Raw genomic sequence first — 23,212 nt, 5'->3', positions numbered from 1 at the left:
CAAACCATTATATGGTTATCAGAAGAACATAAGAGTTTTGCTGAGACTCAGTAGAGGGAAAACCTAGTTAATCAGCCCAAACTGGAAGTAAATGCAAGAATCCTGCAATATTTGTTTTCTTTTTTATGTTTGATTCCAGCAATATGTATAATACAGAAGAGTAGGGTAGTTCCTTACCTTGAAGAGCTTACAGTCTAAACTTCAACACAGGGGAATCTAGAGGAAGGGGACGGGGAAAGGAAATTTGGTAAACAAAAGTTAACTGTGTCAGAGCTATAAAATAAAGAGTTTGGATCCCAATGTGGTTTTGCATGAGCAGAAAATGATATACCATTCCCCACCTTCCCACACTATAAATCCATGCTGTTTTGAAAGGTTACCTGATCTCAAGTGGTTTGAGGGGGGCAGTGTAAAATGGAAAGCCCCACTGGATCTTCGGGTCCAACCAAATATGTGCTACATTTCATTATATGTATCACTGGAATTTTTAGGTTTAAATGAATGGATCACATTTAAGGCAGATTTATTGTCTAAGTGCATCAATAAGCCTGTGCTTGTCTAAAGTATTCTTGCACTAAGAGTTTATGAGTTCGGTATTTTCAACACTATGTTACCCTATAAATAGACCGCTTTTTAAATACTTAGTTGCTCCTTTAAACAGTGGCTAAAGGAAGTATGGGCTTTAGAGCAATTGGCTTGAGATTTACTATAAGTCATAACTTCAGGAAATATTTGACATGGCAGTCAACAGGAAACTAATTATGATCAACGTCAAAGGCATTAATTTTTCCTTTTAACAGAAAATACCTCATATTTGGCTGATTCCATTTCCTTTTTGTTTTGCATTCCCCATTGAGACTGCAAGGTTGAGCTGGCATTTGAGAGGCTGGGAAAAGGTCTTTTTGGAAAACCACAATTTTTACTGATGTTTGACTCATTTCTCAAATTTCAGAAGCAAGTATTTGGGAAATCCAAATAATTTGAGCATGACAAGGTAGTGAGTTAGGTTCATAGCATTAGCAAGGGAAGATACAAAAGTTCTGCCACAATTATTGACAGCAAAGAGTAACACTAGCCTGTTCTAAATGCTAGTTATAGCAAACTGGTTGAACAGAGATTTTTTTGAATATGTAATCTCTTTCTCTTGGCATTTTAATTGGTAAATAAAATGACCACAGCTTCTTATAGGTAAATGAAATGAACACAGCTTTTTCGATCTTAAGGGTGTGATCCCATGGCCTTTGGGTGGGCATCTCAGGGGCCATAGAATATATCAGGTCTCCCTCTTCAGTATCCAAGAAGGAGCTCTGGTGTCACCTTAAGAACCTCCTAACACCCCAGCACAACTGCTGTCAGATCTCCAGTGTCACTGGGCCCCCGAAGGGGGTACTCTGTGGGAAGAGTAAGAATTGCTTGGATCCAAGACCTTCTCAGTCCCCCAATGCCCCCCCCCCAAACAGTGATTTCCCTCCTACAGTATTGTTCCCAATGGGGGTGGGGATGGTAAGAGTGACCTCCAAGCCCAACAGAGCTTCGGGTATGGATGTTAAAACTGCCTTCATTTCTCACCAACATAACCACCTTAGAACTGCAGCCTAAATTCTGTCTGCTGCAAGGTTACCAACCCCTGATGTCCGAACATCAAGATGTTTTCTTAGATGAATTTGTGGTTTTTTCCCATACATGGAGATGGAATGCAGGCAGTATTTGTATGTCTGTGGGAGCTCTCAAGCTTGCAAGCAACTGCTGCATCGGAGTATCTGCCAATGATAATTAGAGCTATGTGCTTGAAGCCCCTGTGGTTATATCTTGAATGCTATCATTTTAGCCTCAAAGTGCTAAAATTATAATTTAGCAGCACTGTTATTGCTGGGTGCAATCCCAGAACCACTAGTTAAAGGATCTCTGGTAGCAGGGCTGGGAAAGAGGAAACTCTTGCCTGATATGCTGGAGATCTGCTGCCTGTCAGAGTACTAGGCTAGATGAAGCAATGGACTGATTTGCTATAGAGCAGTTTATAGAGATTAGAGATAGAGATAGAGATAGAATATCCATACAGAGAGTCCACAAAGCACTACTGCTGTCTGACCTTAATCCATTGTGTATCATTTGTCTTTCTTAAAGTGCCTTTCTTATTTGTTTGCACAGCATGTGATGTTCTCTTCCCCAAAGTTAGTTGAGAGCTAAATAAACAAGCAAATGCCTACTAGCATGTTGAATCTACATTTCAAAGTGATATGTAGAGTGAACCTATGAAAGCAGTTACAGATAGGTAGCCGTGTTGGTCTGCCATAGTCAAAACAACAAAAAAATATTCCTTCCAGTAGCACCTTAAAGACCAACTAAGTTAGTTCTTGGTATGAGCTATCGTGCCTATGAAAGCAGTTCAGTATGAGATGTGCATCCATAGCTCTGTTTGATACATAGCTCTGCATCCATCAGTTGCAAAGCCAAGCAGTACATATTAAGAGCAGAATATTTGTACAACGCCTTTCTGTCTGTCTTTGCAGTCAAACTTTTAAGTGCCCTCCAAGGGTATTTGTACAACAAAAGACAGGAGAGGCATTCCTCATATGAAATTGGTTTGAGTCTTATCAGCATATTATCATATATATATATATATATATATATATATATATATATATATATATGCGCACACATGTTTCATGCATTGTTCTCTCTGTGTTTTCATGAAACCAATATTTTAAATATCTGTTTGTTTGTTTCTTTTTTAATGAGAATAAATCCAGTCTTTGTAGCACATTGCAGTCCACAGCACACCTGCATTTGCTCTAAAACCTAGTAGCTTGATGAATTGATAAGATAAGCCGGCCACATGCTTTCCCTAAAAATAAAGGAATGCCGCATATTTCTTCATAAAGGTTAAAAAAGTATTTCTCAGGGCTCTTGAATTACCATATTCTGATACCAAGGGAAAATAAAACCTCAGCTTAGAGTCTTGTTTGTACTTAGAGGGCTTTCCGGACAGGAAGGCAATCTTGATGCAATGCAGCAAAGCCACAATACCAGTGGGGCATTACAGGTGAAAAGCGTGCAGCTGTACCCCGTACCACAATGTATTACAACTGTACAGTGGAATATTTCCTGAACAGAAATAGGGCTTGGTTAACTTTGTTTCCCAAGAGTAGATCACATTAAAATGTTATAAAATCATGATTTCCTGCATTTGAATACTTGTGGTTTCTCAACTGGTTCCAATATTACAAAGGGGGTTTTATGGCTTCTATTAGTTGAAGATGTATAGAAGCCTCTTTCTAAAGTCATCTAAAAGGCGGGGAGATAATGTAAAAAGAGAACTATATTTCCCCCCCATGCAAACATGACTTCTCTGGCATTTCAACTATATAACTGAGTGTCTATGGTTTATTTTATAGAACATAATATGCACTCAAGTGTAGTGGAATAGGTATAGAGTATATACTAGCTGCTTGATGCATGTAACGGTCATGACTTGGAAGCAAAATGCAGGTGGTGGTTGTTGTTTTATTTTAATTTTTAACATTAGAGGAGAACATTTTTAACATTAGAGTTTATTTAAGACAGAGGTCCTGTTCTTAATTATATGTGAACAACTCCCACTGAAGCCAAGTTCACCAAGGCGTCTAGTTTGTAGGAACATATCATGTCTTCCATTGGGTCACATCACCTCCATAACTAGAATAAAGAAATGCATGGCAATATATAGTTTTACATGGGCTTTTTTCATTGAGTCTCAGAATTTGATGGAGAAATTTAGTGGCTTTGCATTGTGTCATAAATTATGCTGAGTGCGCTCTCTCTCTCTCTCTCTCTCTCTCTCTCTCTCTCGCGCGCGCTCTCTCTCTCTCAACAAACATGCATATTCAAGGATTAAAGAGTAAAGCTTTCAGATAAGAGACAGACAGTCATGGAACTAGGCACCTCTTATTTTACAAATTAATCACTGACTGTGAGGTATGTTAGTTGAACTCAAGTGGTGTTCAGATGGCACATTCACTTGAGGGAAATACTGTGGATTTTTTAAAAAGAACATTGGCTTCTAGGGGACACACAAAATGACACTTATGAAATGTAGATCAAATAGTTTCCTTTACATTTATGTACATGTGTGTGTGTGTATGTGAAAGGGGGAGAGAGAGAAATGTATAAGGGAATTGTCAATAAACGGGGGGGGGGGGGCAATTCTGATATCATTATTACCAGCAGCTTTCTCTTTTCAGCAAGAAGCTTGGGTTAAAACAAAATTGTAGTTTGACTTCTTGCAGATAATACTTCCCCCTGCTTCTTTTATTTAGATGGCTTTGGTAAGAAGTTAGAGTTCACGCACGAACTAATGTGTATCTTTTCTGTCTACTCTAATATGTATGCTTTGTTGTACAGTAGTTATTTCTGGAATGGGAATCCCTAAGGGAAAGCAGGAAACAAGTTGTGAATTAGCAACTTCTGAAATGAATTGCCTGAGTCCTGCATTACCCTGCTTCCCCCGCCCCCTTGCCACTTCCATATATGCACTGCTCTCCTCCCATTGTCCCCTCAGTCACCACCTGACACTTACCCACCCACCCTGCATTCTTCCACTGTGCAGCATCCATAGGGCACCCCACTCTCCTCCCCCAGTCTCTTCTGTATCCCTATACAGTGGTACCTCGCAAGACGAATGCCTCGCAAGACAAAAAACTCGCTAGACGAAAGGGTTTTTTGTTTTTTGAGCTGCTTCGCAAGACGATTTTCCCTATGGGCTTGCTTCGCAAGACGGAAACGTCTTGCAATTTTGTTTCCTTTTTCTTAACACCGTTAATACAGTTGCAACTTGACTTCGAGGAGCAACTCATAGATCGCGGTGTGGTAGCCTTTTTTGAGGTTTTTAAAGACTTTGGTGATTTTTGAAGCTTTTCCAAAACTTTCCTGACACCGTGCTTCGCAAGACGAAAAAAATCGCAAGACAACGAATTAATTTCGTCTTGCGAGGCACCACTGTACTGCACACCCCCATTTTCTCCTCCCCATCCCCATCCCCCAATCTTTCTTACCAAGCCGTGGAAGCTGTCCTTCCTTCTTCTTTCAGTTTTTTGGGGCCCCAAACTCCTAAATTCAGCCATCAGTCCAAGAGGCATGATGGGGAAGTGAAGCCAGCCAGCAGCTGGAGGCCAAAGCTTTCCTTTGCAGTGCAGGTGACAACTGGAAATACACTATGGCTGATGATATCAAAAGCTGTGAAGAGCTTCAGCAAAATAAAAAGGGTCTCAGACCTCCGATTCTCCTAGCCTCCATCAGGATGACCAGAGCTGTTTTGGTGCCAAACTGAGCACTGAGGGCTCATCCACACAAAAGGTGGCCTGTTTAGCATTCCAGGGAGCTACATACAGTCAGGACTCTCAGGCCACCCTACTTACTTAGACTTTAGCACCCACTGTCCCCTCATGCAAGAGCATGTAGGCTTCAGTAGCAGCTGCTTGGCCCACTTTTGTAGTAGGAGCCCAAGTCATTGTTGTCATTGCCCTGCCCTGCCTTTGACTACTTCTGTTCAGCTTCATTCATGAACTTGGGTCCCATGCAACACATGGAGAACGGAGGTGTGTGAAATTCAGAGAGCTGCTCTGTTCTGGCTGTGTGTGTGTGTGTGTTAATGGCACAATGCCAGGGTACTTTCCTTGCTTTTATTGTGGAAATGGTAGGAGCAACATCCCAGGAGGTGAGCATTATTTGAAATGTAGGTAGAGTATTAATCATTTTGAAGACAAAAGGAATACAATTTTATTTTTCTTATGGGACACTTTCTAGTGCAACTAATATCCTCACTTCCCTTGCCCATGAGTCATTTTGTGGGATATACTTGATATCCAAGTTTCAAACTATTATTTTTGGCAGCTGCTACTGCACAAAGCAGTCATCTTCCTTTATATTTACCAAGCCGGGCCATTAGTAATAACCCCCATCCACCCACAAGGACAAATAATGTGATATGCTTAGAAATGTAGAGTTTAAATCAGTTTAAATTGCCAAATCCAGTTTCCAAAGCTCTGAGCCACTGTAAACCCCATGCATTTCAGTGGGACTTTCCTCCTTGCTGGGCCTTTGGGTGTCAGGCTATAAATCACTCTTAAATATTTCACACTGCAAAGTTTGATATTTTTCCGACTCCCAGAATCTAACTAGCATTCCTAAAGGGGATCACTAAATGATGAATGTGCAGTTTTTATTTTACAGCATATTACATTTTCACTGTATCTTGTATATTTGTTAACTTATGAGGGCTTTTATGTTTCACACTTATTAAAATTAAAGATTATGTGAAGATAAATCTTTGCTTTTTTTTAATAGCTGTGTGTTTGGGTTGGTGTTTTCTTTTTAAGGCCTTTTTCTAGTTAACCTTCCATAGAGACATTGGAAGAGCTCTGCTGAAACAGACCAAAGTCTCATCTACTTCAGCATTCTGTTCTCAGCAGGGGCACCAGGTCCAAAGACCAAGCCCTTTTGCACCCCCCCTATATTTTCAGAGTTGGGCTGCCCCCCCATCCCAAAAGTGCAGAGGTGAATAACAGAGCCAACCATGTTACAGCCGTGGAGGGGAATGAGGGTCGATGCAGCAGCCTCCAGCTAGTGGCAACATCAGGAGGAGGAGCTACCAGCCATTGAAGCTGTGCAGATGCGGAGTTTGGCTCTAACCCAGCTCCTCCCAATGTCCTGACATCATGCGTGTGACATTGGCCCCCCAATCGCCCTTTGGTTTTCACAGTGGCTAACTAGACGCTTATGGGAAGCCCAAAAGCAGAGCCTGAGTGCAGTAGCAGTCTGCCCAATTGTTCTTTGACTGATTTCTCGTGTGTGTAATCACATGAGCTTGAGAGAGGAATGTGGTGTTCCAAGTAATGCCCTGGCTTGGTAGGAAGCTTAAAGGTAAAGGTACCCCTGACCATTAGGCCCAGTCACAGACGACTCTGGGGTTGCGGCGCTCATCTTGCTGTGTAGGCCGAGGGAGCCGGCATTTGTCCGCAGTCCAGGTCATGTGGCCAGCATCACTAAGCCGCTTCTGGCGAACCAGAGCAGTGCATGGAAACGCCATTTACCTTCCCACCTGAGCAGTACCTATTTATCTACTTGCACTTTTTGGCTCCCGAGCAACGGGAGCTCATCGTGTTGCAGGGATTCGAACCGCTGACCTTCTGATCGGCAAGCCCTAGGCTCTGTGGTTTAGACCACAGCTCCACCTGTGTCCCGGTAGGAAGCTTAGCCTGTACTTTTTCACTGGCCTCCAATCTTCCAGTGAAGCAATCAAAATTTTACAATTTATTAATTTATAGTGTTTAGGAGGAGGGGATCCCCTGCAAATCTATAACAATATTGGATCACTTGGTGAAATATTTGGTGGGTGATATTTGCCCTTTCCATAGGATTGAATATGTAGAGCTTAACAGGACTGGGTTTTGCCACTTCCCTTGCTTAATAGCAATTTGAAATTGGTGGAGTTTTGGAGTTTAGTGTTGTCAATATGTTCTACTTTTCATAATCTGAATTGGTAGTAGCTGTGACATTTCTAAACTGGTGCTTAGATACAGTAGGGGGCTGTACAGCACAGTTAACAAGATGATGCTGTATCTAGATAAGAACAAACTTTTGATGGTTGGTTTCCACTGTGACTTAAGAGAGGGGGAATATCCTTTCTTGGATGGATCACGCCCTTTCTGAAAAGGGCCCAAGTGGATAATTAGCTGCTTACTGTAATAGGTTCTGATCACTAACATATGTACATTGGGAAATAATACTTTCTGTCTCCAACTGTAATTATTCTATACAGAAAATTTAAGTCACTTAATCAATGTCTTACGAAAATATATTCTTGATGCATGGTGGAATTCACAATTCAATTGTGTTTTAGAGTGTTTAATATCTGTTCATAATGTGTTTTTGTGTGATCCTGGGGTGTTTGTACAAATTGTCTGGTAGTAACTGGAGATGTATCCTAATCCCATTGAATTGAATAAAAACCTATATCAATGCCAGCTATATTAACATGAAACTTCTAAAAGAAATCTGTTAAGGATATGACTGAAGAGATGGCAGCAAAAAAAATAATATTGGCTATTTACCATTAAAATAAAAATAAACCAGTAGTATAGCTACAAACGCATGTTTTTATATTTGTCAAGAAATGTCAAGCAACTAAGATTTGTTTGCTAACTTTACAGATTCCCTGCAGTTTGGAATACTGGGATGAGCTCCAGAAGTCATTCGTTGCTTTCAGAGAATTCAGCCTATCAGAAAGCAAAGTTTGTGAGCTGCCACTGCCTAATATCAACTTAATGGTTGACCAAAAAGAGCTTGTAGCCTCAGATCTTTGGAGGATTGTCCTGAACAGCAGCCAGAATGCAGGGGATGACCAAAGGTAATCAAAACTGCAGTTGTTTGATGGAAATGCATAACTTATGGTATCAGGTCACAGAAGTAGGTCACCAAAGCAAAGAAAGCCATTGACTCTTCCCACAATATATTATTTGTGGCAAGAAAGCTTGCTAGCCTGACAGTTGACTAATACACCAAACACTTCAGTATGCCGGTTTGCAAGACTAGAAGAATGCTAAAATCTGCATGGTCAAAACACATAACTGGGTAAAGATATTCCAAAATACCAATTTAGACATAGAATCATAGAATTGTAGAGTTGGAAGCAACCCTTAGGATCATCTAGTCCAAACCCCTGCAATGCAGGAATATGCAACTGTCCCATACAGGGAATGAACCTCACAACAGAGCAGCCACACAGAAAACACCCCTGATAAATACCTGTCCAACCAAAGTACCTGCTTCTGGTACTTATTTGTTTGCTTGCTTGTTATATTTTAATCTTGTTCTTTTTCCAGTGACTTCAGGGTTCTCCCCCCCCCCCTCCTGCTTTTATCCCCAAAACAACTTGGTTAGTCTGAAAGCACAGGCTCATCCTACATGCCCTAAGGAGGATTTAAACCCAGATCTCCCCAGGCTTGGCTGACATTTTAACCACTACACCACATTGGCTCTTAGAATGGACACAGAAACGCAGAAGTTGTTTTGGGTTTTTTAAATCTCTCTCTGAAGTGTCATGAATACCTTTAAAGTCCTAAATGTGTTGGGCACAGGATCCATTAGGGGCTGCCACCTCCTGTACCAGCCTACCTGTGTCCTTTTCTGTGTCCTGACTATGGCAAGAAAGGTCTTTTCAGTGGTTGCTCTGAAATTATATTATTCTTTGCTCCACAAGGCTTGATTGATCCTCCCTTATGCTGTTGTTTTGTGAAATGGTGAATACTTTTTAATTCCAGCATACCCTTGTCTTAAAGGTAAAGGTAAAGGTACCCCTGCCCGTACGGGCCAGTCTTGACAGACTCTAGGGTTGTGCGCCCATCTCACTTAAGAGGCCGGGGGCCAGCGCTGTCCGAAGACACTTCCAGGTCACGTGGCCAGCGTGACATCGCTGCTCTGGCGAGCCAGAGCCGCACACGGAAACGCCGTTTACCTTCCCGCCAGTAAGCGGTCCCTATTTATCTACTTGCACCCGGGGGTGCTTTCGAACTGCTAGGTTGGCAGGCGCTGGGACCGAGCAACGGGAGCGCACCCCGCCGCGGGGATTCGAACCGCCGACCTTTCGATCGGCAAGCCCTAGGCGCTGAGGCTTTTACCCACAGCGCCACCCGCGTCCCCATATTTTACTTGTCTTACTAGTAGGTAATTTCCTGTTCTATGTCTTTATTTTATTTGCTGAATCTCTCTCTCTCTCTCTGTAGGTGTGCCATATTTTTACTTCTATAAAATATTGTACTTTCTAAATGTTTCTAAGTGTAAGCCTCCTTGAATAGTGTGTAGAAGGGGGGATATAAATCATTACATATAAGTAAATATACATACATACATACATACATACATATCTATCTGTTCATCCATCCACACATTCTCACACAAAAAATAACAAAGCAGTTGAATTAGGAGAGTGGAGTTCACATATTTTTTTTGTTGCGCGCGCGTGTGTGTGTGTGTGTGTGAATAATTCAGGGAAGAAAACGGATAACAAATCAATAAAAAGTATTAAACATCTGGTTTCCATTGATCATACTAGGTTGAAATGATTTCTTGATGTTAATTGTGAAGGAATGCATTTTCATCACTGAGAAGTTAAGTGTTTCAGACAAGGTTAATTCCTCTGAATGTGGGACCTTCGCAAAATTACCTTCGTGGTCAGCTTAGTACCACAGAAATGTGAACTCTGTGAGAAGTGAGCAAAAAGCTTGTGGAATTCAGTAGTGCTCCCCCAACCCCTTGCCCTTATCAAAGCAGTTAGAATTGCAGTCACAATTCTTGTTCATTTGGGATTTATCACTGTGCCTGAGATTTCATTAAAAAGTGTTATCTGAAAGGGTTTTTTGACAGTGATAGCCCTGCTATAATTTCTTATTTCTATGTGGAATATTATGATGTGGAAAATATTCATTGTTCCCTAAATTGTAAAATAAACACATAAATGTTTACTTCCATTGACAAAAGAATAATATGACTCAGAAGGTACATTCGAGGCATTAGGAGATGGTGCTGGATAAGTATAGGGACTCTGGAGTGTGACTATAATTTTAGTCCCTAAACAGCTATATCGGTGTTTGTAATGTAAGAAAGCCAGTGTGATTTAACCAGCAAGAAGACAGGCTGATAAATAGTAAGGGAGGGGAGCAGCGAGGAAACTGAGGGTAGCCTCTGCATGAGGTGGAGGGGAGGGGATTTCATTGTAGCTCTGGGGAGAGGGATTTCAGGTTAGACTTGCTTAGAACTATGAAAAGAGAGATGCATGTGGTTTTGCTAACTTAAAATTGGAAAGAGGAAATGCAGCGTATCAATTTATCAGGTTAGTTGTATTATACTTGCAGGCCTAGGAATTAGGAAGCCAGTTACAGGTATCCTTTTATGCCTTTGCAAAGTGTCAAAAATTTCCTCTTGCCTCTCCATATATACTTTGATATATTTTGAAGTCCCCCAGTACTGTAGCCCTCCATATGGTTATTGAACTGCAACTTGAATCTTCACTGAGCATTGGCCATGTTAATGAAAGTTGAATTGTAACAGCATCTGGAGGGCCACAGACTCCCCCATCCCTGACCTAGCACAAGTAAAAGGTAAATACGTATGCCCTAAGACAAAGATAGTGAGATACTGGGTCTACCGTTTAGATGCCACTCCTGCTGGTAGTCAACCGCTAATGCTATTCCTCTGGGTTTTCTTTCTACTGTCAAAAGTAAACTAGCTCCAAGTGGAGCTGAGCTACTGGGCTTTGCACCGTGAAAGTTTATCCTCTCCTACGCCCTGCAGTTGAAAGGAAAGGGTTGGTTAAGGTAGCATTCACACCATGAAAGCATTTGTATGCTACTTTCATAATCATGGCATCCTCCAAAGAACCCACAAAACCCAAATTTATGGGTAGTATGAAGTGCTTTAAGTTTATGGTGTCAATGTGACCCAGGTTTTACCAGACTTCTTTTTGTTTTGCCCCTAAAAGCCAAAAGGTTTCTAAGATGCCACATAGCGTATCAATAACCCTACCTCTGTCTGTCCTTATGCATAAATGCCCTTGTATGGCATTGCTCTTCTTTATTGTATACTGTAATGGTGTTCTAGTTGTGCACATCCTTGGCAGTCCTAAGGCGCTGTGGTCTAAAACACTGAGCCTCTTGCGCTTGCCGATCGGAAGGTCAGCGAATCGAATCCGCGCGACGGGGTGAGCTTCTGTTGCTCTGTCCCAGCTTCTGCCAACCTAGCAGTTTGAAAGCACACCAGTGTGGCGGGAAGTTAAACAGCATTTTCATGCACTCTGGCACTTGTCACAGTGTCCCATTGTGCCAGAACTGCACATACTGGCCACATGACCTGGAAAGCTGTCTGTGGACAAATGCTGGCTCTCTTGGCCTGAAGCGAGATGAGCGCCTTTGACTGGACTTAACTGTCCAGGAGTCATTTACCTTTACCTTATCCTTGCTTTTATTAAGTCACAAATTTAAATCTCCAAACAAAAAGAACAGAGATGATTGCTACCAATTAGAATGAATTAATATGTATGTGTGTGTCACACCATGATGTTAACCTATATAACAGATGATGGTGTTGAACTCCAACTCCCATCAGCCTCAGCCAGCATTGCTAATTGTGAGCATTGATAGGATTTGTAGTCCAAAAACATCTGGAGAGCCACAGGTTAGCTACCCCTGCTATATAACATTTACAGTGGAATCCTATACCTGACTACTTAGAAATAAGCCCCATTGAGGGGATTTGTGGATGTTTGAAAATGATTGCTGAATAATTTTTGGAAGCATTTCATGGCACTGCAAATAGTTACTGAGAGGCAATGTAATGGGATAGTATGTTAATGGTAAAATTACAGCTTTAGATTTCTATCTTAAAATCTAGGTCTTTCCACATTTGGGGAAGTCATTTTTAGAGGACAATTTAAGTGCAAATAGGAAGGAGAGCAGTATTGCTTGAGAAGTGTGCAGTGCGTTTATACTTAAGTGATAGGCTCTGGTTACATTTTTAAAACTCCTGTATTGTGGTGTTGAAATAAATGTTCAGACATTTATGAAAAAGTGTTTAATAATTGCTGAAAGGTTGTTCCCCTCACCCTTTTCTCCTCAAGAGTACTTTCCTTGTTCAGGTATGCTAGCATTTTAGAAAACTTTGCAAACTCTTCCCTAGAAATGATGCGTGCACCAGTTGTGTTGCTGTGGTTGTCCAAAATAATCATGGTCTGCTCAGTGTTTGTGCCCCAAACACAGCATTGCAAATGGTCAAATCCCATGATAAGCACCAGGATATATTGAAATAATACTCTCGCATGTTTTGTTTTTGCCACAGCTCCGAAAGTGAATCGGGCTCTCAAAGTGCTTGTGATCAGCTTGTAACTCCTACTGCCCTAGCAGCCTGTACCAGGGTGGACTCCTGTTTCACCCCTTGGTTTGTTCCTGCCCTTGGCGTTTCAATTCAGTTTGCTCATTTGGAACTTCACCTTTGCCACCATCTGGATCAGTTGGGCACAGGTACGTATAGTACACTCGCAAGAATAAAGCTGTAACTGTTGTTTTTACATTTCCTCATCATCACCCCACCTGCTTTATATTTGCAGTTTCTTGGTTCCTGGAACCATATGGTCAGATAACTTGCAACCATTTATCGGAAGCAAGAATGCGTAGGAAAGAGTGGTTTGGGATCCAGTATCTGCAGAAGGCGCTGCTGCCTTTTCGAAGTCCTGGCTAATGGTGCCAAGTGCCCCCTTCACTTTATTTTGGGCCATCTGATAGAACAAATTCAGCCACTTGCCAGCATACTTGCACTGATTCTGGAAGTTTTTACATCCTCCTTTATCAAAGAAATTATGAAGCAAACTCCAAGCATTGGAAGCTCATTTGTTACTCTAAAAAGAAGGGGAAGGGGAGTCCCATCTGTTTTTGTTCAGTAACTATGTGCTGCTGTGTTAATGTCAAATTTATTCCAAGAAATTTCGTTAGATTGTCTGATATCAAATAATGCTTTCCAGGAAAGATGAGCAAATAACTAAGCACACTTCAAAAATAGGGTTTCTTACTGAACTTGTTGAGCCTTTTAAAAAGAAAAACACAACCTAACAGCTAAATATTGGAAAAACAAGTTTTGCTAACGTTAATATGTACAGTCTTGAATATAGTAATGTATGCCTTCTTCCCCTTATCAGTTGTGCACGCACTTCCATATTTTTGACTTTTCAAATGGTAAATAATAAAAAGGCAGAAGCTGCTTGAACCAAATGCAGTTCCTCTCAGTATATAAATTTTCCTTTTTCAGAAAGAACTTTCCTTAGGCAGCTATTGTCATTGTATTCTCTGCTTCTTTATTCATAGTGGGACAATTAAATATCCAAAGCTGTGGTTACTTCAGACTTGCTATAGGGCAGATAATTTCTAGGATGTTGGCTTTCTGCAAGTTAAAATCCAATTGTTCTGGATTGGTGACATCCATTTACTTAAAATAGCATCTACATTTTTAAAATACTGTATGATTTCATTTACCTAGGATAGTTCTGTTTCCTTTCTACTTTGCTAATTGTAGATATTTTTCTGTGTCCCTTATGTGTTCACCAGATGTTGAGGCCATTACTGTTAATAATTGCATTTTTTCTCCAAAGTGCACATCAACGCTGTATCTAAACAGATAATCATATGAGTTTATCTGCATTAATCCCTCAGTCCTAATTTGGTCTCCAGTTTTTACTTTCCAACATCTTTTGGTGGCTCTGATCTGTAGTACATATTTCTACTACTATTGGGCTATTTCTTGATTAGCTCTATTTGTTGTGTAGGGGAATTATTTATGCTGATTCTGTTATTGTTGTCATCATAATTGCAATGGTAGTTAGGGATAACTAGTGTTTCTACTTAGTGTGGGGCCTTAGTGTACTGAATTTTGCCCAACACAAAAAAGACTTAATTGTATTACATTCATATCCCACCTTTTTCCATTGTGGAACTCAAAGGAGTTGTATGTGGGATTCCCAGGCTGTTTCCCATTCAAGCACTGGCCCGACTCAGATTTGGTTAGCTCCCGCAAGAATTCTATAATGTGCCTTTAGACCATGTTTCAAGCCTATGCTTAAATATGCACATACAGAGCAGAAACCACAAGCTTTTGAAAAAATAAATATAGCTCAGCTCAGACCCAATCCAGTAAGATAGGTAAATGTACATGTACATACTTAACTGTTTTGATTTAGAAGAAAGTAAATAATATAAAGTTCCTGACAGCACTGAGTCTTTGAATAACAAAATTTTTATTCTTTATTATTTGTCAGTATTTAAATTTAAGGTTTCATTTTCATTTCCCATGTGCTTATTCTGGTTTCAAATAAGATGGGATTTCTATATAATAGTGGCTACTTAACTGAGCTGAACAAATACATAGAATTTTTCTTGTAAAGTGTTCTGCATATATTGATCTACTGAACACACTCATTCCCAGTCTGCATTTGCAACATTGTACTATTGATTTCCCCCCTTTATTTCACAGTGCCACCAAAGTTTCTTCATCCATTTATCTCTGATAAAAATGTGCCATCCGAACTAGAATATTTGATCATTTCTTTCAAAGAACCACACATCTATCTAAGGCAATGGAGTGATGGATCCATCTTCAAGGAGATCCAGTTTTCTACTAGGATTGACTGCAAACTGTTGGAATACCGAAATGTAACAATGCAGGCTGTTGTGAAGCCCTTTGGTGTCCTTGGACAGATTGCTATTTCTGGCAATTTAGCGGAAAAGATACTGGATGGAAATGTGATGGTGGATCCCCTATTTATAAGCTTTGGGCAACATGCTATTCACTCCCTGCATAAAACCATCCAAGCTTGGCAACAGGTAAGGCCAACAGCTAAACGTTAAATGAAAATGTTAATCTGGATACCCTTATTCAGGATTTCTAAAAATGGGGGTTACCAATAGGCTAGTAGGGTGAAGAGAGAGGGAAGATAGGGCACACTGTTACCTGCCCTTTTTGCAGAACTGGAAACTTGATTGAAAGCAAATGAAATTAATAGGCAAAGTGATAGCATACAACATCATAAACACATAGAACCAGTTCACCTATAATGCCAAACCAAGTTTCAGTATATTTTACATGAGTTGGCAGAACATAAACACTTCTAGAAATGAATAAAACACATTTGCAAGCATCAGACTCATGTGCACCTTCCTCCTTGGCACAGTCAGATTCAGTTGTTTCTTCCTTTTTAGCAGAAACCATACTTTGCCATTATAACCAAATTGGCAAGCAATGGTTCACACCTGCTGTTTGCATCAGCAGTGCAAACTGGTTTAATGGTGGTTTGCATTCTGACAAGCCATAATTTGCTGGTTTGGTGTAACGTCCAAGTATAGTTTACTGCAAACAGGAAGCAACTAACTGATCCTCGGTATGTGGGAAGAAAAGCAAAGGGACCTTGTGGGCCCACAGCTAGTTCTTGATTTTCCCAACCATTGGGATAATTCAAAGCTGCCATGCATGACTAAATGGCACTTCCACTCTCACAAAGTGGTCCCCTAAATTCTGCCAACTCTCTGCTTCCACTACAGATCAAAATCTTACATCTGAGTTGAGCCATGTCAGAATGGGCAGGGGCTGTGATACTGAGTTTCTGTCTCTTCAGTTAGCAGAGAGCTAACTGTGCAGGGCATGTGTGAACTTCTGAAGGTTTGGCAAAAGCTTTGGGAAATCTAGCCTGTCGCTTTATTGTCAGATTTCCCCACACTTTAAAGTAAAAGTCTTTTTATTATCACATAAAACATGTTTTCAAAGGAAATTAAAGCTCCTTGGGCTATTTTGGGTGGGTTTAAGTCTATGCCGGTGAGATCAGGATCTGACCTGGTGAATTGTAATATGTAGTATTTCATTGTACAGTGGTACCTCAGGTTACATACGCTTCAGGTTACGTACACTTCAGGTTACAGACTCCGCTAACCCAGAAATAGTACCTCAGGTTAAGAACTTTGCTTCAGGATGAGAACAGAAATCGTGCTCCAGCGGCGCGGCAGCAGGAGGAGGCCCCATTAGCTAAAGTGGTGCTTCAGGTTAAGAACAGTTTCAGTTTAAGAACGGACCTCCAGAACGTATTAAGTACTTAACCCGAGGTACCACTGTATATGTTTTAGAAAGTCAGTGATGCTGCAATAAGCAACTATGAGGACCAAACTCCATGTGAGATGGAGATGTGGTCACAGATCTTCTGGGTTATTTTCAGTGTTAAGCCTACAAAGAGTAAATTTTTTGAAATTATTTTACGACTTATTTAGATTCATTAATTTCAGTAGGGCTACTTGGAGTAAAACGTAGTCAAATAAAGCCCTCTGTCAGGTATCTCTAGTTATTTCCCCCTCGTTATATCATTGAAAGCATTCGCTACATCTTGCATCCTATTCTCTTCATACAAAAATAATGGTGCAAGGCAATCCAAATATATATGTAGATTATTTTCCCCTGCAATTGTTCAAAATGCCTTGAGTTGTCCCAAGTTATCCAGGCCTGCAAGAAAATAATTTTCTTTACCAATCTAAATACCAAAACAAAGTACTGTGCATTAATTACCCATCGCAGAACTACAATAGCAAAGCTAGAAAAGATAAAAACATCTGTTTCGTATCAAGAGTTTCTTTTTTTCAAGCCATTCCATGGTTTTCTTATTGTAAAAGGACGTTCATAAAACAAGAGCTAGTGTGATTTAAATCTTTACAGCTGGTTCAAATATCACTGTGAAAAAAGAGTCTTTGTAGCTCCAATTTCTGCTTTTTGTCATATTTTGAGCAATGTGCTTAACAGAAAACAAGCAAACAGAGTTTTGGATGAGGCCCGTTACGCATGGGCTGGCAGGGCAGCAACTACTGCAAAATGGCCTTCAGAAAGGTCAGTTGCTTTGTGCTGTTAAGGAGTATCAGACATCGTATACATATAAATAAAATGTAGTGTATAAATATTTAAATGTCTGAGACCACATCAGAGCGTGAATGACTGACTTGGACTACAGGGTGCCTTACAGAAATACTCTTGAGTTGAAAATAACAGAATTGTATATTTGATTAAGTAGAGCCATATGTTGCAGAGCAGCATACTTCTGACAGGTACATTCTAGGAATAGTTGGGTCTGATTTATACACGGGGGTGGCAATGTTCAAATGACCCACAGGAGGATATGCTTCTGTAATTGTTGTTGTAATTTTCTCGTTTCCTCTCATGTCAAGGGTTCTTGCCACCATCTTCTGATGTGGTGGGTGGGTCTCCAACCCAGGGTGCACTTGATTAAAAACTCAGCCTACTTTTAAATTAGGGGACATCAGACACAGAAGTGGACCCAGAGCTGCTTATTAACGTTAATTGTTAACAACATGTTCCTTATGTGGCTTCTCCTCTTCCACATACATACCGAAAATTAGCTTCCCACTAAGTGTTGTTTGGTGTGCAGCGCTCACAATCAACACATTATTCTGCTGGACAAAGTCAAGAGCACCACCGTTAGTTGAGTTTTTCACATTTTCTAGCTGAATTATTAGAGACAAGTAATTTTGTACACATTGTAGATGGGAGCTGACATATGAAGCATAAAGCAATTTGGCCTTGCACCTTTAGGTCAAGAGTTCAAGATTAACAGAAGCCTCTGTCAGTATTTGTTTCTGCCAATATGCGGACTAATTTCCCCCCCTAAATAATGATGGTAGTTTTAGAAGTAGAATTAGGCTTTAAAGACATCATCAGCCTCTTTGCTTGTAAGTCTAAGTCACATGTTCAAATCCCAAGATGATGAATCTCCCTTTTCCCCCCAAGGCACTGATTCTCTTGTAGGTAACAGTCTTAAGAGTCTAATGTCTTACAGTGGAAAATGCCTTCTAAAACACCAGGGGCACAATTTAGCCAAAACAATTTAGCTTAATTTTAAGCACCTGCTTAACTCTCCCATTGAAATTAAGGGAACAGAAACGTTTTTAACTTCAGTCAGCTGATTGATCAACTGATTGTTAATAAGGTATATTTAAATACCAGACTTGAGTCGTTTATTATTGAAAGCAGTTATAGAAGTCTTGAAAATGTGCACTTTTTTGCCAACAAAAGATTGGCCCAATAAAATCCATCCCCTCATCATATTTGTGTTTGAACTGTAGTAAGATTTCATTTAAAAATAACCAATTTATAGAGCATATAGGTGGTTTTTAATTCAGCAAGATTGTATAAGTAAAATGAAAATATGTGAAAATGTATTATTTGCTTCAATTGCATAATTCCTTATTGCTTTAAAAATAGTTCTTTGAAATGAAATATAGTGGAGAAGCTCCACATATTCCAGAGTATTTCATTATTGCAAAGGGCTACATATATAGGGATAATGAATTCTGTGGTGAATGGGTCAGTTAAGTAAGAAAGCCCCAGATATTTCATTAGGGAAATGTAAACCATCCCACCAGACACATTCTTGTTAAAATAATTTCTAAAGTGCCACGGAATTTATTACAGGCCACTTTTTAAATATGAGAAATCCATGTGTTTAAATCCAACAATTTTCATTTGATGTTTACTTTTTTTACTACCTAAACAGTGTGTGTGTGTGTGTGTGTGCGCGTGCGCGTGTGTGCGTACGTACACACACACACACACGCAAACACATGTATAGCTTTAATACCCATTCCAAGGAACCGACCCTGTACCTATCCTGGAAGACAGTGATTGGGAATACTCACTCAATGAGCTTATTGCATGTGCAATATAAGACACAGATGGGATTGTGGTGAGTGGTATATTTTACCATGCTCTGCAACCTCTTGAACCAGCAGACAAATCCTACAATGATATACAGTGGTACCTCGGTTTAAGAACAGCCCTGTTTATGAACGATTCGGTTTACGAACTCCACGAAAGCAGAAGTAGTGTCCCAGTTCGCGATCTTTACCTCGGTCTAAGAACAGAATCCGAACCGTGGAAGGGCACCGGCAGCGGGAGGCCTCATTAGGGATTGGTTTAAGAACGGTTTCGGTTTAAGAACGGACTTCCGGAATGGATTAAGTTCGTAAACCGAGGGACCACTGTACATGTAGCCATCAGGACATTTCCTATCTTCTAGGAAGTTCCAAAATATAGCTGCTTAATCAGCCCTGCCTTAAAATTGGATCAGACAAAAGTGCAGCCTCAAATACACATACGTAGTTTTTACACAGTTTTTATACAATGGGTGAGTGGGCAAGAAAGGAAGCAGGTACTATGAATAGATATGCTGTTTTCTCTCTGGGCTCAGAAAGGAGGAAGCAGGAAGAGAAAGTTAACACAATGGATACACTGCAGAGGAACAAACCATGTATCTGCCCTTCTAATTGGGTAAAAGCCTATATTGTGGCACTTCCCCATTTGAAAGAAAATATGTTTATTCCTAAATATTCTTCTTGTCTGATATAGTAATTGACAAGTACAAATAAAAGGGTTATAGATTTAAGGAGGCTGTGATAAGTCTAAGTCCTCCAAAACTACATACATGGATAGCTCTAATACTCATTCCAAGAAACTGACGAGTGGTATACATAGAAATATTTATTTACAATAGCCCTGTAAGATAGATAGACTGGAAGACAGTGATTGAGTGGACTCACCCAATGAGCTTTGTGACTGAAGGTGGCCTTGAATATGGGTTTCTCATTGCATTGCATTGCATTGCATTGCACCACACCACATCACCAGGAAAATTTCTTTAACTGGAAACAGATAAATGAGCGGAGAGCTATATGTTGGTGAAAGTCTGTAGTTCAGGAGTATATTAGGCTTGTTTTTCTCCTTTTCTTTTTTCATGCTACTCCCCAGATCTCCCAAAGGGAAAATAGAGGTCTAGGAATCTAGTCTAGATGACATTGGTGCCTTTTCTCTTTAAAGTGATCTGCCCATAGACAGCTTGGGGTGTTGAAGTGCTGTTGAATCTTTTGCTTTTTAAAGCCCCTCCCCCTGTCTTATTCTATAAATGTTTATTTCAGACTCCTGTTTTCTTCTTGTGCATCCAATCACTTGGCCCAGTTTGGTTAAGTTTAGCCTCTTTGTACGCACTACTGACTGAGATTCAGTGTACGCAATCAGCTACCTTACTGTGGCCATACTAAACATGTTCCCATACCTATCTAAATTGCAATCCAGTTATGCCTAATTAAATACATCAGACTCAATCAGCCTAAGCTGATGTGTTAAAATCATGGAATGCTGGGATTTCTAGTGACCATCACCATGCCTAGGAATTTCAGGGAATGTCTCATGGGCTGTGAACACCAAAATTCTTCTGAGACTTTTCATACTTCTCTTTTCCAAGAGCTCAGAAATACATGCTGAGAATATATCAGGCTTAGCCTGCCCCACTTCCTTCAATGTCAAACGTCTCACTCTCATTGCTAAAGGGATACACCTTGGTCACAATTTCTCTTGGACTGGATGTAGATGGAACAAAGTGGTGAAATCCTTGTGTTCCATTGATCGCTTTCACTCTTTCAAAGTGTCATTTTAGGAACATTTCTTCTTTTCTGTACTCCTCATTTGTTGAAAATAATAACTAGATAGAAAGGATGTTATCATGGCACCAGTTAAAGAGTTCCAGCAGTGTCATAATTTTGTTTGAAATGTATTTTGTTATAATGTTCATGAAATGAAGTACTAACAAAAATTATTTCAAAGCATTAATTCTATCATTCAACAGCAAGCTATCACTGTTTTGGAACACATTTTTAAAAGAAAAGCCTGACTAGCTTTTCAGATATCTTTTAATTGAATAACTTTCAAAAGAAATGCATGAAATAGCTGATGTTATAATTTGAAGTCTTGTTTATTCTATTATATTTTACTCCAACAAGACCCATTACTCCTAAATAGAACCCAATAAGGCAGATGTATGTACAAAATATTTTTGTTTAATGTGATCCCGTTCAGATCCCAAGATGATATTTTGCAGGTAGCTCTTAGAAATATTAAATAATCACTACAATTTTGGACATATCATTTGACATATATTAAGGACCATGAAGTTCTGAAGAGATTGGTATTTTTAGTTTTGAAATATCTTAATTCTGGCTAAGCTTTTATGGTTTTTGTGTAATCAGGTAAGTCCAAAAGTATCATTTTTTTGAAATTTCAAACCCTCATAACTCTAAAACAGGATGAGATAAAAGAAATTAAAATTTAAAATTTAAACTTGGTTCTGATCATTCCACAAGTGTACAAAATATTAAGAAAATTGGATGACATGAGGTAAAAAATGGATCACTTGATTTGGAATGACCCTTCAATCCTTCAGTTAATATAACCAGTAAAGTACAACAATTCTTGTATGGAAAAAGTAGCTCTATTTTAGCTGGTCCTATTTGAATATTACATTATATCTTAAGTCTCAACTGGACAAAAAATATATATGACGTCATAGTGCATAAAGTGATATTTAATTGCTTCAAATGCAGTTTCTAAATCTGTGGAGCTTATTCTGGGCTGCTGTATCTATGTTAGTAACTAGAAGATAAATATACTGACATTACAGTGTAGACTAGAACTTTGATTTGCACAGCGATGATCCAGTCTGTTGCAGCCCCCTCCCAAACAGATGCTTATCTTCTTGGAGACCATCCTGTTTCCGTTCTTTTAGATTAGGGATGGCCAACTCCTGTATATCTGGAACCACTCTTTTCTCCAGGTGGTGGTCCTGGGCCAGAAGTGTATTATGCTTTACGTGCTGACCCCTCATTCGTGGCCAGGCTCCATATACCATTTGGCACCATCTAGCAGTAAGGGCTTTGCAGACATGCAACCAATGCACTGAGGCATAGTATTACATATAAATGTGTACATTTATGTATTAAAGGTAAAGGGACCCCTGACCATTAGGTCCAGTCATGGCCGACTCTGGGGTTGCGGTGCTCATCTTGCTTTATTGGCCAAGGGAGCCAATAAATGTGGCCAGCATGACTAAGCCGCTTCTGGCGAACCAGAGCAGCGCACGGAAACGCTGTTTACCTTCCCGCTGGAGCGGTACCTATTTATCTACTTGCACTTTGACGTGCTTTCGAACTGCTAGGTTGGCAGGAGCAGGGACTGAGCAACAGGAGCTCACCCCATCGTGGGGATTTGAACCGCTGACCTTCTGATCGGCAAGTCTTAGGCTCTGTGGTTTAACCCACAGCGCCACCCGCATCCCTCATATTTATGTATTACATACATATTAATACAAATAGAGTGCACAAACATTTCTATCAGCTACACAGGTTGATTGAAGTATGATTGTTTCTCTTGGACTCCACTGAAGGTAATAACCGAGTGCATAGATTTCCAGTAACAAGCAAATTCATTAACAAAAGCTGCAAACCTGCACATATCTATTTGGGGGTAAATCCCATTCAACTTAGCGGAACTTAGTTTGAAGAATGCATCCATATGATTGTCCTGTAAATCTGGGCTGATTGGTAGAGTGCAAGCCAAACCTGCTACCTCTAACACCATGAGGTTTTACATCCGAGTATGGCAAGATGTCACTGACAATTTCATGCATAAGGAAAAGAAAAATGCTTTCAAATAGTATAAGGAGTTTGATATTACTCATCTGTTCTCTACATGGGTTTTCTGCTCGTAGGCTTAAGCCCATAGCCATGCAAAAATATTCACTTCAGTAAACTGACAATAAAACTTC

General features: G+C 40.1%; 1 protein-coding gene across 5 annotated transcripts in view; it reads left to right on the top strand.

The window, feature by feature from the left end:
* VPS13B (vacuolar protein sorting 13 homolog B) overlaps nucleotides 1-23,212 on the top strand; it is a 357,629-nt gene that overhangs the window by 281,878 nt on the left and 52,539 nt on the right. For 4 of the 5 annotated variants that reach the window (XM_077932818.1, XM_077932820.1, XM_077932817.1 and 1 more), the window contains 3 exons: nucleotides 8,187-8,383; nucleotides 12,865-13,046; nucleotides 15,046-15,395. In XM_077932818.1, the coding sequence (XP_077788944.1) occupies nucleotides 8,187-8,383; nucleotides 12,865-13,046; nucleotides 15,046-15,395 (729 nt within the window). Of the gene's footprint in view, nucleotides 1-8,186; nucleotides 8,384-12,864; nucleotides 13,047-15,045; nucleotides 15,396-23,212 lie in introns of those variants that run through there. The other variant, XM_077932821.1, reaches the window with a different exon arrangement.

The sequence above is a fragment of the Podarcis muralis genome, chromosome 8, assembly GCF_964188315.1.
Source record: "Podarcis muralis chromosome 8, rPodMur119.hap1.1, whole genome shotgun sequence".
NCBI classification, from domain to species: Eukaryota; Metazoa; Chordata; class Lepidosauria; order Squamata; family Lacertidae; genus Podarcis; species Podarcis muralis.
The sequence above is the reverse complement of the archived record's forward strand: the minus strand, read 5'-3'. Positions and strand labels throughout refer to the sequence as shown.